This window comes from Agelaius phoeniceus, chromosome 8 (assembly GCF_051311805.1).
Source record: "Agelaius phoeniceus isolate bAgePho1 chromosome 8, bAgePho1.hap1, whole genome shotgun sequence".
Lineage (NCBI taxonomy): Eukaryota > Metazoa > Chordata > Aves > Passeriformes > Icteridae > Agelaius > Agelaius phoeniceus.
In genome coordinates, this window is record NC_135272.1 from 21,264,710 (window position 1) to 21,282,506 (window position 17,797).

General features: G+C 38.4%; 1 protein-coding gene across 8 annotated transcripts in view; it reads left to right on the forward strand.

Annotated features, from left to right (window-relative positions):
• BCAR3 (BCAR3 adaptor protein, NSP family member) overlaps positions 1-17,797 on the forward strand; it is an 80,501-nt gene that overhangs the window by 46,937 nt on the left and 15,767 nt on the right. The window contains exon 1 of one of the 8 annotated variants that reach the window (XM_077182244.1): positions 11,652-11,804. The exons of the other annotated variants lie outside the window; for them this stretch is intronic. Within the exon in view, the coding sequence (XP_077038359.1) occupies positions 11,721-11,804 (84 nt within the window). The 5' untranslated portion in view covers positions 11,652-11,720. Of the gene's footprint in view, positions 1-11,651; positions 11,805-17,797 lie in introns of those variants that run through there. 8 annotated transcript variants of the gene reach the window in all.

Here is a 17,797-nt window from a genome sequence, read left to right on the forward strand (position 1 = left end):
TCTTCCCCTTCCTTTTTCAGTTTTTCCTGTCTATATCTTACCTTTAGTGAACTTTGAGTTTGGACCCTAGTTCAGTGGTTTTATAAGAGGAATTCTAGACAAGAAATCTCAAACTACAACTTTGAAAAATATGCAGAAATTGCTTTCTTATAAATATAACTCCCCAAAACATTTTTCTTGTCTGTAAAAGTCTCAGTTACTAATAAAACTGCTTCTAAAAATGTGTTCTTACACAGAAATCAGTCAATCATAAATAAAGGAGGTCTCTCATCAGTTGCCTCTAACTTTTTTTATCAGTTAACCTTAGCTGTAAAAATTGTGGGTGAATTCATACCAACAGGATTTTGGACTCCCTTTGTTGGCTTCAGTTTTACCAAGTATATGTTCATTGTTTTCTGTAACTGACAGTATAGTAACTGTTATAAATTTTCCAGATCCTCAAATACATTATGGTGGCAGATATAAACTGCCAAACACTAACCTTCTCAAGCTGAAAAAATCTATTTCTGCAGCAATGTTTATACCACCATGGCCATTTGCACAGGTCTCTTTGGTGTGTAATCTGCACATATGTAGTTTGAGCTAGCAGGTAGGCTTTCACAGATGTTGCTTAAGTAGTAAAAAAATACCTTGAAATGAAAAAGGGATAGTAAGAGAAGAGGGAGAAAACAGCAGGAGTACTTTTGGGAGTTGTATTTTGCTGGTTCAGGATATGAAAGTTCTGAGTAGCACATTTATATGTTCTGGTGCATAGGAAAATATAGTTAGTGTTATCTCAACAGAGAAGTGTTGATTTACTGAATGAAAACACATATAAACTTGGGTATGAAGCATATGTGATGTATCTCTCATACAAAAAAACTCACACTGGAACTAATTGTACATGGTAATTGTGAAGTCTTGATACTGATTCTTGTTTCTCTCATGTTGCTATTGAGGCTGGAAAGAGAAGAGAGACTTTGGATTAATTTGCCTTGAAAGAATTACACTATGGTGAAAGTAATACATGGCACAAATTTAAGTTGTGTTAGGGTAGTTTGGCTGCTGGCAATTCTACCCAAGAGTTACAGTCCCAAGCAAATTGTACTGTGTCAGGGCCCTGAGGGCACTAATTGTTCTCAGGTGTCCTGGCCAGCCTCACTTGGGATTTCACCCATACCCACTTTATCAGGCTGCACAGTCATACCTACTCTTCTTCAAGACAAACGGCTAGTTTTAAACTAGCTGGATTTAAAAAGCAGTTTTACAGAAAGACCTGGGCATGGACCAGTGTGCTGCTTTTGGTTGTGTGCTGGTTCACAGTGAGAACATCATCATGTCTGTTGTGGCCATAGTGACTACAAGCAGATAGACTGATGGTAAACTTCAGAGCTGAGTGTAGCACTTTGCTTTTTAACAAACCTTTCCTTGCTGAAATCAGGTGACTGAAAGTAGTATAAATAAATCCTTGTATTCAGAAATACTCTGAACAGAGGAAAGGCAAAATAAATTGGTTTTTTTCTGCTGTTTTATTCTGTTCAAGATGCAAGACAGAAAATACTGATCATAATTTTTTTAAGAGAATGTTCTCTATAGATGAACTGTGGTTTCTAATTCTCTAAATTACATTGCTCACAAGTTGGAGTTTACTACGTCTTGAATATTGCTGTATTAGTTCATTCAAGATATAAAGAGAGCTAATTATGCAAAAGCAAGTTCTAAGGGGGGGATGAAAAATGTACTCATTTGCTGGAGTCTGAGTAGACTGAAGTGTCCATATGGCTTCAACTCTTCCTTTGTATTCACAGTGCTGCTGAAACCATGGTCACAGTTAAATGGCTCTTTCAAAAAAACCCTTTTATGGTAGAAGTGAAAACAGGCCAGACTGCTTTGAATCAGGCTGCTACCCAATTCATGAAAGAGATTCAGGGACACAATAGCACGTTGTACATTCTGTGAGATTTTTACAAGTTTTATGAACCAAATAATAGATCCATTGGTAGCCTCTGCAGGTTCTTCCCACACCCTGAGCCTGCACATCCACAGAACAGATTCCTGCAGTAAGGGAGAAAGAATCAAGTGCTGGCAGATTAGAGTGTGTCAGAGAGCTTTTTGTGAGTCATTTTGATCAAATTCATGTGAACCAAAGATAGCTTTCTGTCCCATTCCTATTCACTAGAAATACTTCAGGATCTTTTTATAGAAATCTGTGCTGTAATCATTGAAGCTGTATCAGGGTGAAAAGAAAAAAAAAGAGAGATTTCTTTCTTCCTATCAGGGAAACCTTTCAAGCATTTCCTCTGGAAATAGTGCTTAATAATTACAGAAATACATATCAGCAGTGAGTTGATAAATATTACTATGGCCTGAAATTTTGGAGTTATATTTTATTTTGTTAGTGGAAAATGTGCAGAATTTATGACTGTCTGCCCAGCATGGTCATGAGGAAGGTTTATATTTAGATTCAGACTGGAAAAAACTGTTGCTGGTTTAAGGAAGTTCCAGCTGCAGAAAAAGAGTTTCTTGTGGACTTCTGTTGAAGGATTCTTGTTTGTCTCAGCCTCACAGTATTAATTTTTTTCCCCCTATTTTTACTCCTCCTTGATTTTGTTAGAAAACAAACTGTGATAGAAATTACTGCCATTCATCATGGATTTGGTTAGTGCAACTGAAAATAAAATTCTGATGACATTCCAGTGTGTTATCATTATCTCTAGCTTTGCAAAATAGCACAGTATTTTGTGGATTCAATTCAGCTTCAGGGAACTTATATCAAGCTATGAGATTTATTGATGAAGTTTGTATAGCTAATTGCACAAATTCAATATATTGTGGATGCCAATCCAATGTAGGCATGGGTGTTTGACTCTCACAATTTTACTTGCTGAAGATACTATGGTAAGAGTGTGATCAAAAGTAAAGTTTATATGTGTCTATGTAAGTTCAGGAAAGTTTAGGAAAAAATCTGTGTCAGCATGACAAGTAGCCACAGTTTGGGAAATAATTTTTCCTGATGACAGTGAAATTTCCTTGCAAGCAGCCTTTTTTTAGACATGGAAATATATCAGAGAAATCCCCCCCTCAGTGGAACCCTTGCCAAGTGCAGTCATTGCTCTCTGCTGTGTGTCACATCCTGCAGAGACTTGCCTGCTGCAATGCGAGCTGGGGCTTGTGAGCACAACATTTGTTGGGTTTCTGCCTTGGCTGACAGCATTAAGTAACAGAGCTGGAGGAATGCCTGCACTAAGGCACCACATGATCAGGAGGTTCTTTTTGAGTCTCTAGGGTGGTTTAAGGACTTCTTTTCCACACATTTTGCAACTGCAGCAAGGACAACAGTATCACAGAAGGTGCAGTTATCAGATGGAATGTGGTTTTCTGAGGAGAGAAGCAGTATGCCCATGTGGCCAACTTGGACTTTACACATCTCTGTCACTACGGATTTGTCATCTGACTCAAAGATCATCAGTGATGTCAGTAAGGCTTCAGACAGACACATTTCCTCTTTTTTTATGTTTCTCTGCATAGCAGGAACAGAAGCTTCACAAACACTCCACAGCAGTTGCTTCTTGTATGTAAGCTGTGTGATTCAGACATAAAAGATTCTGTTAGAGCCAATCTAATATTAAATGCATGTAATTTTCGGTCTCAGTGAAACCTTCGGTTTGATTTTTGAAGGGTGGTTGCTGGTTGTGCACTGCCCTCTGCTGGAAAAGAAACACTTGACTGAATATTTTTAATCGTGTCATGGTTATTCAAATCACATTTCATAATAATTTCTTTTTAACTCTCGTAGGACCCTGACTGTTGGAAATTGGTTGCTTTTTCTCAAGAGGCACAGAATCAGAAAGGGGGAGGTGGGGTGGGGTGGATTTTTCCTCTTCTCCTTGTCATCAAGTTATAGAAGTAGGTCCTAGAGGGTGCCTGTGAGATTGTCAGAATAGATGTTCTGAGGGCAACTATTTCTTTAAGTATGTATGATAATTGTTCCTAAAACAATTTCATCAGCCCAGGAAAAAATTTTAAAAAAGGACTTAAGGAGTTATATATATTGTTGAAATTCAGCTGCTCGAAAGTATTTAATTACCCTGAAATCATGGTGGGAATCTTGCCCTGTTCTTTTGGAGTTAAAGAAAAATTATCTTATTTGATATAATGCAGTTATTCATAATTAGTGGTGTAATATAACACCCAAGTTTCAGTATTTTCTCATGTTGAATTTTGTTTGACCAACAGGCTGGTCTCTGGAAATAAGATTGTTTCAGCAGTTCTGTAATGTGTTGGCTGCAAAGGGATGAATAAAATGTAAGCTGTGCTTGCAGTGAATTATGCAGGAATTATGATTCTGCAGCTCTGCACAACAGTGCACTTTCAGTCTACTGTCCTACTTCATGTTTCCCTAGAACACTGAACCCCAAGTTAGCCTGTTCCTGTTAGGAGCTACTTGCTCTTTCCCAGCCCCCATTGCCTGAATGGCCTGGCTAGCGCTAAGATCTGGGTTTTTCTGTGGTTGGTGGGGTTTGTGGGTTCTCTTGGTTGGTTGAGGGTTTTGTAGATCAGGGGTGAGGGAAGTTAGTGTACTGTGAGAAGGAATTTTTTTTTCTTTGTAAATGATAATCCTTTTATTAATTGAGTCAAGTGGATAGTGGCTTCCTAATTATTCTGGCCTTCATTATGAAGTCTTTTAGCAGTACATTCCCCTTTCTTGATGCTGAAATGGAGTTTGGGATATTTTGCTTATGGGAGCATCTTCTGTAATGCTGAGGGTGCTTTAGTAAATATAAAATGCTGATAATTCTTAGAGCAGCAAGCATCTTTGTGCATGTTAATGGTTAATCTTACATGTTATCTTACCATGCATTTGACCCAGTTAATGTCTGTATTCTACTTCTTCTGTTATTACTCATTAACTCTCAAGTGATGTCTGGTCTAGAGTCCTCAAAAAACACTACATGCACTGATATTTGAGTTGAAAACTATAAAATTACTTTGCTCTAATTTCCTTGGCACCAATAGTAACACTGGTGGCAGTAGCTACTTAGTTGAACTTGTCAGTACCTTTGTTAGAGGATCAGTGACTACTGTCAGGTCTTACTCACAGATGAGAAACATAAACTGGAAAGGTCTGAATCTGAAACATGGGATAGAAGTCCTGGGGTACAAAATACTGGTCTTATTTTATCTCTAGTGATCTTGTGAAACTTGTTTTTAAACTAATTACCTGTTTTCTCCAAAATATTAATCCCAGTGGCTCTCAAATGCTGAGAGTTATCACAGAATGGTTTGGGTTAGCAGGGACTTCAGAAGATATCTAGTTACAATCCCCTGCCTTGTGCAGGGACACCTTTCACTAAACCAGATTTCTCAGGGCCACATCCACCCCTGGCCTTTTGATAATATATCCAAGTCAAAATGTCAGTGAAAGCAAATATGGGTACGTGGTGATGTGCATTTACTCGTCAAAGAAAGAGGAGAAAAAAGGGGTCTGGTTTGTAGCTTTCATCTTTTTTAAGATGGACTAATAGCAAAAGCTGTCAGCTGTTTATATTTAACTCTCTGCAACACCTTACTGTTGATCTTTCACTGTCTGTAAGCTCATGAGCCACAAGGGGGAGTGAGAATATTATGTGTGGAGAGCAGATGATGATGATGTTGATGACGAATTTTTTTCATTAAGCATTTTGGGTCTCTTACTGATAAAGCCTTGAGAGGTAAAGCTCCTCATCTCTCAGAGCTGTATTTACAGATAATAATTGGTAATTACAGATAATAAGGCTGGTCCATTGTGTGTGTCTGTCCTGCCTGGTTTTGGAGACACACTGAGATACAGTTTAGCCTGCAGGGAGGGCAGCAGGAGGAGCGCTGGGGGGTTTCAGTTGGGATGTCATCTACTGCCGTGTACTGTCAAAGGAGCAGGTTGGCCTGATGTTTTTGTATGTCAGATATTTGTAGAAAAGAAACATCTACACAAATAATGGAGTATAATGTTATGTTGTTTGTCTAGAGTACTTAGATGTCATTTGCCTCCATGTCCTCAAATCCTTCTGTTAGTAAAACATTGGGAGACTTTTGAAAAACCAAGCTCTGACAGAGCCCAAGTGACTTGTAAGTTTTCTTTTTTAGTGCTGCACATCCAAAATATACATCCTCTGTATAAAAGGGAAGTATTTTAGGCTATTCAGGAGTTTTAAATAATTAGCTGGTATTTTAAAGGTATCTGATTACCCTGGAGAAGTAACGCTTTTTTTTTTCATCTTTCCATTCTACTTAGAATTGATTTAAATCTCACACAAACAAGCACTTTACTCTGACAGGACTGGGGAGACTTTCAAATACAGAAGTCTGAAGTTAACAATTGTCTTAATGCCTTATTTTTATATGTGAGACAGCCCTGGTATGCTGGCCAGCAAAGCTAGTTAGACTAATGACAGCTAAGTCAGCAGGAAAGAGAAGGTATTACCCATAAACTGTGAACTAATTCTGAAAGAAAAGGAAATTCATGCCTTTTCATATTTTTTTCCCAGTCCAAGGAACAAATTGAAGGAATAATAGGTGGGACGTTACAAAATTATTTCATGTTTGTACGGGGGTTGGCAGACAGTAGGTGGAGCTCAAGAATACTTACGCTAGTTTTTGGTAGGCTCAATTAAACCTGCTGGTGGATTCATAGGGAAGTGTCTAGCAGGAAAGACAGACTAACTGCCAGATTACTTTGAAAAAAATTTGATCTTTTATTACTAAAACATATGAATCTCAAAGGCATTTGCATGTCTTAAAGTGCAAATTAAGACCTAGTAGGAAGCTCATAAGCAGGTTGGGCATTTATTTCTTGTACCTGCAGACCTGGGTTTTTATACAAGGCAGATTTTCAAAGAGATTTATTCAAGCAGCAGTGTAAACTAAATAGATGCAAATTCTGTTTTCTCACTATTCCTGTACAACTGCAGCTTATTTCTGAGACTGCCTCACGGAACCACGATAGAAAGGAGGAAGAAATTAAGCTGACCTCTCCCACACCACACCTTGCAATGCAAACAAGGGTCATTACAGCTGCAGTTCTGTCTGTTGGTTTATGATCAGACACTGCACCAACAGCAGCATGCAGGAAGTGAGGTTATCTCAGAGAGCATGGAAGAGTCAGTTCTGTTAAGAATTGAGACAGGAATGGTAGGACATGAGGGGGGAGATGGGACTTTGTGTGCCTGTAGATATTTGAGTTAGGAACAGTTAAAAAGCCTTCTGGCAGTGGTGTCATCCCCTTTCTTCCACTTATTCTACACTTAATAAGTGTTCAGCTGTAAAGTTGGGCACTATCTGTATATGGAGGCATCTGCCCTCAGAGCTTTGTGAGAGGCAACGTGCCATATCTGCAGGACTTACTGCTAAAACCAGCTGGGAGTGGGCATTGTGAAGATGCTTGCATGGACAAATTATTTATCAGTTATTCCCCATTTCCTGACTTTTTCTTACATTAAAAAGAACAAACAACTAGTTATGGCAAGAACTCTTATTAAATGAAAAATGTTTCAACTGAGGATTTAAGTTACTTTATTTTCTTTGGTTTTTTTCTTTCAAATTTTATTCCTGTTGTACTTTCCTACAAGCCCAGAGCTGCCATTTTGTAGCCACAGGCACTCAGACCATAGGTCATGCCCTGTGTGTGTAATGGGGACGTGTCCATGGGACGTCACTCGTTCAGCAGCAGTGCTCAGGGCTGGATCTAATCAGATTTGTGCTCTTGACCCTTGTACAGTGCTTCTTTCATTTACAGCTGGCTTCCTGCCTGCATTGTTTACTTCCATTTAGTGCAGTGAAATGTAAAGCATTACATGTTTCACTGAATATTGTTAGGCTGATTTGAATGCTTAAATGAATAGAGCATTGCAAAGCAAAGTGGCTAGCCAACAATTCCCTCATCTAATTTAGTCTGAAATTATTTCTCTTTCCCTAATATGAAATCACAAATCATCATCATTCTGTATGTGAATTCTAAGCACTCTCATGACTGTGACTTATATTTGGTTCAAAATAACCTCTTGTAGCTCTGGAGATTGTTTTGGTAACTTTAGACTGCTTGTGAGTTTTCTAGCATTTATATTCTCAAGGAGTGTGGTTGCTTTACTTGAGCACTTAGAATCTTGAAGCCACTTTTTTTTTTTTTCTTGTTTGATCAGTTGGATTAAATCAGCCTAAGAAGGTTCCCCATGAGCAGGTTCACACTATCCTGTGTGAGCACCTCAAACTCCTGCATATGCAATGTGCTGTGAGCAAGCTGGACACAGTTTAGGTGTGTCAAAGGAACACTGGGTAGTTTAAACTAGACCATGAAACTATCCTAAATAACTTCAGAGGCTTTGTAATAACAGATGGGGTTAGCAGAGACTCCTTAATTTCTGTTCCTAATGGGCTATTAGGAGCTCAACACAGAATATATGTTCAAGTGTCCTTGAACTGGCCATGGATTTCATTAACTTAAAAATCCTTTCTCATTAAGCTTCATTATCAAAGTTATGAAAAATAATCTAGCCAGCCATCCACAGAAACGATGAAGGGATTATCAGATAATTTAAGATTCTAGGAAGAATCTTTAAAAACTAAGAAATAAAGCTGATTGTTGACCGTTTGGTGCTGGAGAGCATTTAAAATACACCAATAGATGACTTAGCAAAAGGATTGTATTTGATGTTTCTAAGGTACCATAAACAGGGTTGTTTCTCATGTGCAGAGTCATAGAACCCACAGTACCAGCAAAAAATTGAAGGCCAGGGGAGTGAATATATGACTAAGCCATCCTTTGTTTCTCTGAGTCAATATTTAAAAATGTAAAACCTTAGCTATGTATGAAGCATGACTGGAGCAGCCTGAAGGCTGTCCTCAGTCATGATAGCCATCAGTGCAGGACATAGCATACTGTCACCCAGAGATTTCTCACATACTCTTTGAGATTCCTTCCTGGAATATTAATTCTCATACTGCTGTATCACAGTGTCTTGCAAAGGTTGTCATCCATTCATTGAGCTATCTAGGCAGAAGTCATACTAACCTTAATAAAAAGAAAAATACCTTTAGTTTAATTTTTAAAGCATTTAAAAAGCATCAGAAGCTGCTGTATGGAATTGAACAGTATTCATTTTTAAGGTGCATTATTTCTGGCATTCTTTCAACATACGTAATTTTTGATTATTTATTTCATTGCAGACAGGAGGTAAGGAACTGGCAGTTGCCATTTCTATTAGACCTGCCACTCCAGTCCTCCTTTTTTTGAAAAACTGGGGGCTTTTATTCTTGATGATGGATGAGAACCTTTGTTCAAATGTAAGTTTACACATTGATAGGTCATAATATTCCTGTCCTTTTTTTTCCCAACCCCATAGAGGATTCCTTTTTGGAACTTCTAATTCTTTTCAGAGCAGAAGTGATCCACCTTATTTGCACTGCTAAGTCAGCTCTTTCTGCTGCCAAAATAGCTAAGTCATCCTCAGAGCCCTTCTTGTCACTTACTGTTTGCATTGCTTGTCTTGATAATTTCTGTTCTTGGTCTTGCAAGTGAAACCTTAGTGTGTGATATTAATACTGTCTTGCCAGCATTGTAAAGCAAAAAACACCTTGACTCATGCAGTCTTGAATGTCATTTCCCTTTTTATCATCCCTCCCTCCTGCCCTTCCAGTTTTAAAATTGGATTAGGTTGTTACTATGAGAACATTTGATTAATATTCTTTAAAAATACAGTCCTTTATGAGATGTCCTGCCACAGTACCAGAAAATTTCAGTCAAGAAACAGGCATCACAGTTGAGGCTTTTTTGTTTGAAGTTTTGCAGGGTATCTTTTAATCTTTTCTTCTGCTTGCTAAAGCAATCCTGTGGAGTTCCTCGAAGTGGAAAAATAACTCAAAGTAAATTAAAATACACTGCAGCACAGTGCAAAAAGCAAAGGAGGGTACTTTCACATTCCTGTTATATTATCTACTTATTCATTGTTTGAGTTGGTCATAAAGTACTCTTCAGCAGGATTTCATCTTCAAAGTCAGAATTTTCAGCTTCTTTTCTGGCCAGTCTTTTTTCTTGCCAGCTTTATTACTTCGTAGTCCATTTAATGTTCTGTTCTTTTACTTCTAACTTGTTTTCCTTTTCTCAGAAGAGTCTCTGGCATAACATCTGCTACCCATGGCCAAGTAGTCTGGCTACTTTTCTGAGCATTCTGGGCTTGGTGCTTCACCTGGTGGTAGGCACCTGGAAACCTTCCGTGATCAGATAGGTGAGAGAACTTTACACATCCCTCTTCTATTTCCTTCTTATCAACACTGAGGTTTCCTCTTCTTTTCAGGTAGGCACTCCATCCCATTTTCCTTGAAAGGCAGTGCACATTTTATGTCTTTTCTCAGTGCTGCTGCTTGGTTTGTGCACCAGTTCCTATTGCTGGATGCAGGCACTGAGGGCACTTCCCATTGTTCAGTCAGTGTGGGAAGGAGGCACTCTGTTACTAGGTGAGAGGTACCTTGCAAGTTATACCTGAGGCTATCAATAAGAATTTGTGTCCTCCTAATTATATCATATACTTTTTGCTGATGAAAAAGACAAGTAACTATTCATTTTAACCACTCCTTGGGATTAATTTATTCTTAATCCAAGATCTAGAATATCTGTGACTTCCATAATTTTTGGTACCACCCCAGTAATAATTGATTTATCTCTTCAAAGTTTCTCATTCTTAAGTGTCACAGGCTGTCTTGGACTCCTCAGTCCAGTCCATTTGGTTTCCTTTCACCAGATCTGTTAATTAGGCTGCTGTGGAGGTGATGTCTTGTCTCTTACAGTTGTAATTACCCAAGTTGTTTGCCTCTTTTTTGCCCTGGTTCTTGAGAGAGCCTTGAGGTATGTCAGGCAGATTCTTTGCTGATGAGCAGTTTGCTGACTGGTCAATAAGCTATGGACTGTGCTGTCCAGGAGAATGGAATCACAGGCATAAATAAAACTGCTGCTTTTTATTTTGTTGCGGTGCTTACTTTTACTTTGCCAAGTCAGACGTGTTTGTGAATTCAGTTCTTTCTTTCTCAAGCAGTTTGCACAATGCCATGGGACTATCACCAAAATAAAGCTGTCCACTGAGAGTTTTAAATACTGAAGGTACCTTGGTTACCTGACAATGACACTGACAATGTTTACAGGGTTGGTTTCTTGCTATGTTTTTCAAGGACTCTCTGCCAGAAGCTTCCTAATTAAAAATAAACAGATTTACCATTTTCCTTGGTTACCAAAGCTCAGTTCCTACAGTTGTCAAACAGTAATCAACTGCTTTTCCTCTTTTTTTTTTTTTTTTTTATGTGTGTATAAATGATGATGCAGGCAGAGATGTTGCATGATTGAGCTGGAGCAACTGATTAAGCCTTTATCAGCGCTGGGAGACAGTCAGGTACTGTAACTCATCAAGAAGGGAAGTTTGGCTTGTGCTGATGCCTTAAACGCATCTCTGAGGCAGGGAGTGCCAAGCTAGAGGAGTAGGATTTCACTGGTGAGTGGAACAGATCACATGAGGATTCTGGCACTATCTCTATGGCATGCTGGAAGCCAGGGCTCCCTGAATTGATGGGATCAGCTTCAGCTGTGGGAAGTGTCCCAGACTGAGTAGGGGGTGTAGCAGCACCGGTAGGCAGTGGTGACACTGAAGAGCTGAGCCTCAGAGCACTGCTAGCAGTGACTGTTCATCTTCAGTCTGGAGGAACCACAGGCAGCAGAACTGAAAATGCCAAAGGATTATAATGTTTTTCAAATGCTGATTGCAGCACTTTGCTGCTTTTATCATCGTAAGTCTATTATCAGAGTTAAGGTAGGTGCTCTTTTTCAACTGCAGTGTGCTAGTCAGCAACCTTTCAGTTTTTGTTTACAAGTGTTTGTTTTTATACCGTGGTTGGGTACAGAGTGTTTCTCTTATAAAGAACACCTTTACAATTCACTGTTGTCTCAGAGAGAAGCTTGAACAACAAAACTGCTTGAAAACTTGCAGTTTTGTGAGTCTGAAGCTGGCTGTCTTTATGTTTAGGGACTAAGGGAAAATGCCCTTTAAGGAACTTGCTGAGGAGGATTTTAGCCAATTTTCAAGTTTTCAGACCATTTGGTTCCCTAACTTTTTTCATCAGTATAAGGAAAACACAGGCAATTGTGCTCAGGATTGCAGGTGTTTCTTAAATGCTTCAGATAATTTTAGATTTGTCCTTATATTTTAGATATTTTTAAATTGCAAGATACACAAAGTCATGTGCTCCTAAGAAGGTTTGGATTGGAATGAGTCTTTGAAGGTCATCTAGTCCAATCCTCCTGCCACGGGCAGGGACATAATTTACTTAATGCAAAAATGCTCCATATGCCCTGTCAGTAGAGAAAAAGCCTTTATAATAATTTTAAGTCACAGTAACAGAAGTGTCTAAGTGCCTTGGGAAATTGTTGTCATGTGGGGCATCCAACTACTTTTGATGATCTGTGAATGACACTTTTAAATCTTTTTATTTAAGATTAGCATGTGAATTATTCTTTGACACCGTGGAGCACTTGCAGTGAGGAAGGATGTGAAGGTTGCTGTCTTCTGGCCCTAGCTTTCAAACTTTGATGGAAGCACTTAAAGTTGGGAACAGCTGTCCCTTTCTCTTACCTTCAGTGATTTGGCCTTATAACTGTCCATTTCCGAAAGTGCGGTGTGGGGCTTGACCTTTTGGGCACTCTGCAGTGATTTTGGTCAGATTTGTTTCTTCTGACTGGGACAGATGTCAGCAATTATCATCACAATAGAATGCTAAAGATGCTTTATTGTGCTGTAATTGTTTTTTCATTCTTGTTTTCAGGCTTAATTCTCCAGTTCTAGAACTTTTTAAATGACATTGGGGTTTATTGTTGGCTGTCACAGCAGTTAGAAAACTTGTTCTTGACCATGCAGATGCCCTTTATTTAACTTGGCATGAATTTCTAATACCTAAAATAACGGTGCTGTTGTCATGGCAACTTTCCATTTAGTCTAATCCATATAGTCTCTAGAGAAACTAAAACATTAATAGTGTTTGCTGTATGGAGGGTGAAAAATAAAACCTTTTATGTAGAAACAAATTACAGTTGGGATCTTTCAAAAATAATATTCTATTTAAAGAGATTTGCAGCATTTAAAATAGATTTGAATGCATGTGTTCCAGTATGCAGATTTAGCAATAGTTAAATTTGATGAACTGCTATTTGAAGAAGTTTGGATGGGAGGGAACTGGGGTGCATTTGCTGAGGAGAAAGTGGCTGCAGGTATAGAAGCAGCATGTGGTCAAATCAAGTAAGGTCTGAACCTTGGGGCCCATGGTATGGATTCTGTGAAATGCTGAAGGGCCTAGGATGCTATGAACAATAAAATGGTGTGAAATAAAGTCATCAGTTCTTAAATTTTTCATTATTTTTTTAATCTTTTAAAAAGTTAAGCAAAATCAATTTGTGTAATTAGATGAAGTTAATTCTTGGTTTTAACAGTAATTACAAGTGGAAAGAAATACCAAATTGATCCATAAATAAACATGCTGAAGTTCTCAACTACCCCTGAGAGATTCAGACATTTTTCTGCATTGAGCTAAATTTATTATGTTATCCAATTTAATTGAAAGCAGCATGTGGGCAGTCTCAGAGATGCCTTGTTGTGTCCCACCAAAGCACAGGAAGCAGTACAGCACTTGAGCACTCATTTCAGTGTGTGAAACTGAGGTCTCAACAGCAGATATTTGGGTTATTTCCCCATTCATTAATAGAAAATATAATGATCAGTGCAGAACATCTGAACTTGGATCAACTCATTATTGAGTCATGATGTGCCAGTACCTTTAATGATCCCATTTGGTTTTTCATAGCTGTTTATTGTCAAGGTCAGCTTTTACATTGAGGGAAATAGAGAAACTTCAAGGCAAGGGGGCTTCTGTTTGTGTTTAAAATAGAAGTGAAGAGAAAATACTAAATTGTGACTTGTGCCACTTGCAAGCCAAAATCTTTTTCTTTAAATTTCCATTTTTTGGAAGAGGAGAAGTACATTAAGACTAAATCAGTGATAAATGGTGACTTAAAAAATGTGGAGGTGTAAATTAATGAAATCAACTTTGCCACAAGACAGGGTTTTTTTAGTACTAGTCAGTATGGTTGTCATGATCAGAGGGGGAAGGGCCTTGAAGTTCAAGTATTTTCATTCTTAATTCTCTGCTATGATTCACCCTCAGCTGAAGCTGCACAAAAGGGGAAAGCCACTCCAGTTCTCAGGACTGCCAAGTGTTAGAACTTGCAGCAGGCTGATGTAGCACATCAGTGAGTAATGCACTAATGCTGTGAATGTGACATGAGTAAGAAGCCTTTTATGAGCAGCTCCTTACTCTAGTGCCATCTCTTATCTTGGGTGAATTGCAAACACTTTTTATAGATAGTAGATCTTAATTAATATTTCTTCAGTGTGCAGTGATCTAAATCTGTTCACTGGCATCCTCAGGCTTCATATATCCAGTTTCAGCATGTGTGTGGAGGCAGTTGGGTTTGATAACACATGAGTTACATGTAATCACCACGCAGCATTATCAGTCTGCCTTTTCAGTGTTAGATTTGTTATTGTTGGAGAGGGGCAGATGTGAAAAGACTGACTGCTCAAAATTATGTGAAATTTTGTATAGCTCCCTGAGCTTTGATTTCCCATTGTCTTGTTGCAGAGTTTGAGTTTTGATGAGTCTTATATTATAAAATTCTTTTCAATTTCCCATGGTAATTTTATAGCTACACTGCAGTAAAAGTTCGATTATCTTCTATCATAAATATGTAGATAGCACAGGGTCCTCTGGTGCTCTGCTAGTGACTTCTGTTTGATGGGAATGGCAATATTCTTCAGTAGGTATTTATGTATTTAATTTCTTGGTACTACCTATTATTTAGGTATGCCTCAGATAAAAACAACAACAAAAAACCTTATATAACTGCTAATATAATTTAATTTGGAAATGCAAATCTCTAGGGTCACTGAGTGGGGAATTATGATTTGACTAACACTCAACTCAGTATTTCTCAGGGTCTGTATTCCAGAAATTAAGCTCTCCTAGCTCTGAATGTGGTTACAAAGAAATGTGAGGATTTGTTGTAAGTGTGGTGGTGTACTGGAAAATGGTTGTTGAATCCACTAGAATTAAGTTTTCCCATTACCTTCACTTAACATTAAACTGATCTTTGTACTAAAGGTCTTTTTTTAGTTCCCTCATTCTAAATAAGTATCTTGCTTATTAGTTGTCATGGTTTGAGCCCAGCTGGCAGCTGTGCACCAAGCAGCCACTCACCCACCCCACCCTGGCAGAAGGGAGAGGAGAATCAAAACTAAACCTTCTAGGTTGACAAAAGAACAGTTTATTAACTGAAATGAAGTAAAATATAATAATAATAGTAAATAATAATAATGAAAGAGGAAAAAACCCAAGTGATGCCCAATACAGTTGTTCACCACCCACTGACTGATGTCAGACCCTGTCCCTGGACTCCTATCAGCCCTGCTTCCAGGTAATTCCCCATTTTATATACTGGGCATGATGTTCTGTGGTGTGCAATATCCCTTTGGTCAGTTCAGGGCAGCTGTCATGTCTGTGCTCCCTCCCAGCTTTTTGTACACCTCCTCACTGGCACAGCATGAGACACAAAGAATCCTTAACTTAGGATAAACATGACTTAGCAGCAATCAAAACATCAGTGTGTTATCAACATTGTTCTCATACTGAATCCAAAACACTGCACTGTACCAGCTACTGAGAAGAAATTAACTCTGTAACAGCCAAAAAATTGGCTGCCTTCCTGTGAACACAGGCAACTTCTGTTGTTCATAGCAGCAGAGTGAGAACATGTGCATGATGGAGTTTATTTGACTTGTAAAGAGCCATTGCAGTCCTGGAAAAAGTTTTCATGGTAATTTGTTATCTTTTCATTAGTAACCTCAGAAGTTGTCACCAGTTACCTAAAGAAGCATGCAGAAACCTGGTGGCTTCAAAATTGCCATTCCCCTGTATTAATTCATCTCTGAGTAAATCACTCATTCTGTACCTCCTCTTGCTTAACACAGCACTTGCTGTAGTCCTTTGTGAACTTTGTGCCCTCTGGAAGCTTACAGAAAGCTGCCTCTGTGAAGAACGTTCCAGCAGCTATGGTTCAATTTCCAAGTCAATCAGAATATGGATTCCTGTCTTTTTCCAGTTAGTTCTTTCCAGTTAGTTCTTTCTCAAACAAAAGCTATTCAGAAATCACTGTCTGTTTTTGTTTTGTGAGGCCTTGGCCAATGATGCTGCTTTTCTGTACAGGAGAAAATAAGATTGACGAGAATGTTTTTGAGCAATATTGGAGCATTTGGTTCTACATGTAAATGCTCAGTGCAAGTGTGTTGTGTTTGGTGGCTAGTTAGTAGAGTTATAAGTGAAATGATTCACATTGCACTCATTATAAATTCATGTGATTGAATGTTTTTAAATGCTTGTATTCATAGTGACAGATAGGCAGTCTGGTTAGGATCACAAGGGCACAGGATTAAAGACTGAAAGGATCTCTGCAGCCAGTGAATTATATATTGATCCAGAATTGGAACTTTGACAATAAAATGTTAATTTTCTGTATGGACAAGTTGACTGCTCTCTAGTGGCTTGGAATTAGAGAAATTTCATTCTTTTTCACTTTTCCAGATGTTCTTGGTGTCCAGTATCTCTGTGTCCTGTCTCTTCTTTCCTGTCTCATATGTTTGTCTTCCCTCCTGGTGTCTCCTGTTCTTGCCCCAGCGTCTCCTTCATATTTTCTGTCAATTGGTCTTTCTGTAAAATTATCCATTTGGCTAAAAGATATGTAAATCTTACAAAATTTAAGTTGTTCATTAATCACAAAGTTTGTCCCATCTCCTCATTTGTTTGGAGGCTCTGTAGGACCTAGTGATTTTACCCAGTCAGAAAGTCACAGTTCAGCATTCATGGTGTACTTAAGCAACATAGCAGGCCTCCAGTGTTGGAGAAAAGAGCAATTGATGAGGAATCTTAAATATGTTTGGTTTAGATGGATTCAGTACATTTATTAAAACTTTAAACAAAGTACTAAAATTTTGGGAAAGGTATGGACTTGACTTTCTTCCTCAGACCACACTTCAGTTTTCACAAAGCTGTTCTCATTTATCCCTAATAACTATTTTATTTTCTTTTTTCCTGAAACCTTTTTTCCTTCAAGGCAACAGGAAATCAGGTGGTTCCAAGGCTGCCTGTTGGGCTCATTTAACTGTCACCTGGCAGAGCTGTGTAAAGCACCAGGAAGTAATTGAGATTGGATGGGAATGTGGCCCCCTTTAGTCTTGTACCCATAACAGACCTTGGCTGTGCTTTGCGTAAATAATGCTTTGCCAGAAGGATACAGAGAGAGATGATGTGAATTTTGGCTTCATCTCAGCTGAATGAGGGGCTCTAGCATGACAGATTTTGGACCACTTCCAAACAGGGTCTAAAATTAAAAGCCTTTCCCTCATAATTCAAATTGGTTTAGGAAAAAAAAAAGAAGAAAAAAAATTCCACATCCAAACAAATACACCTTAAACACATAATAATAAATAAATAAATAAAGCAAACACATCATCACCTTAGAGAGTAATTAGTTAATATCAATACAGAAATAACTGTGGGACTTCTCTTTGTTTACTACCAGCCTCATACAGTGCATTATTCAGCACAGTCTAATGTGAAAAATTCCATTAGGATGGTTGACACAGGAGCTTGGTATAGCAAGTTGCCTTTGAAGAGTGCCAAACACTCACATGAAAGTAACCCC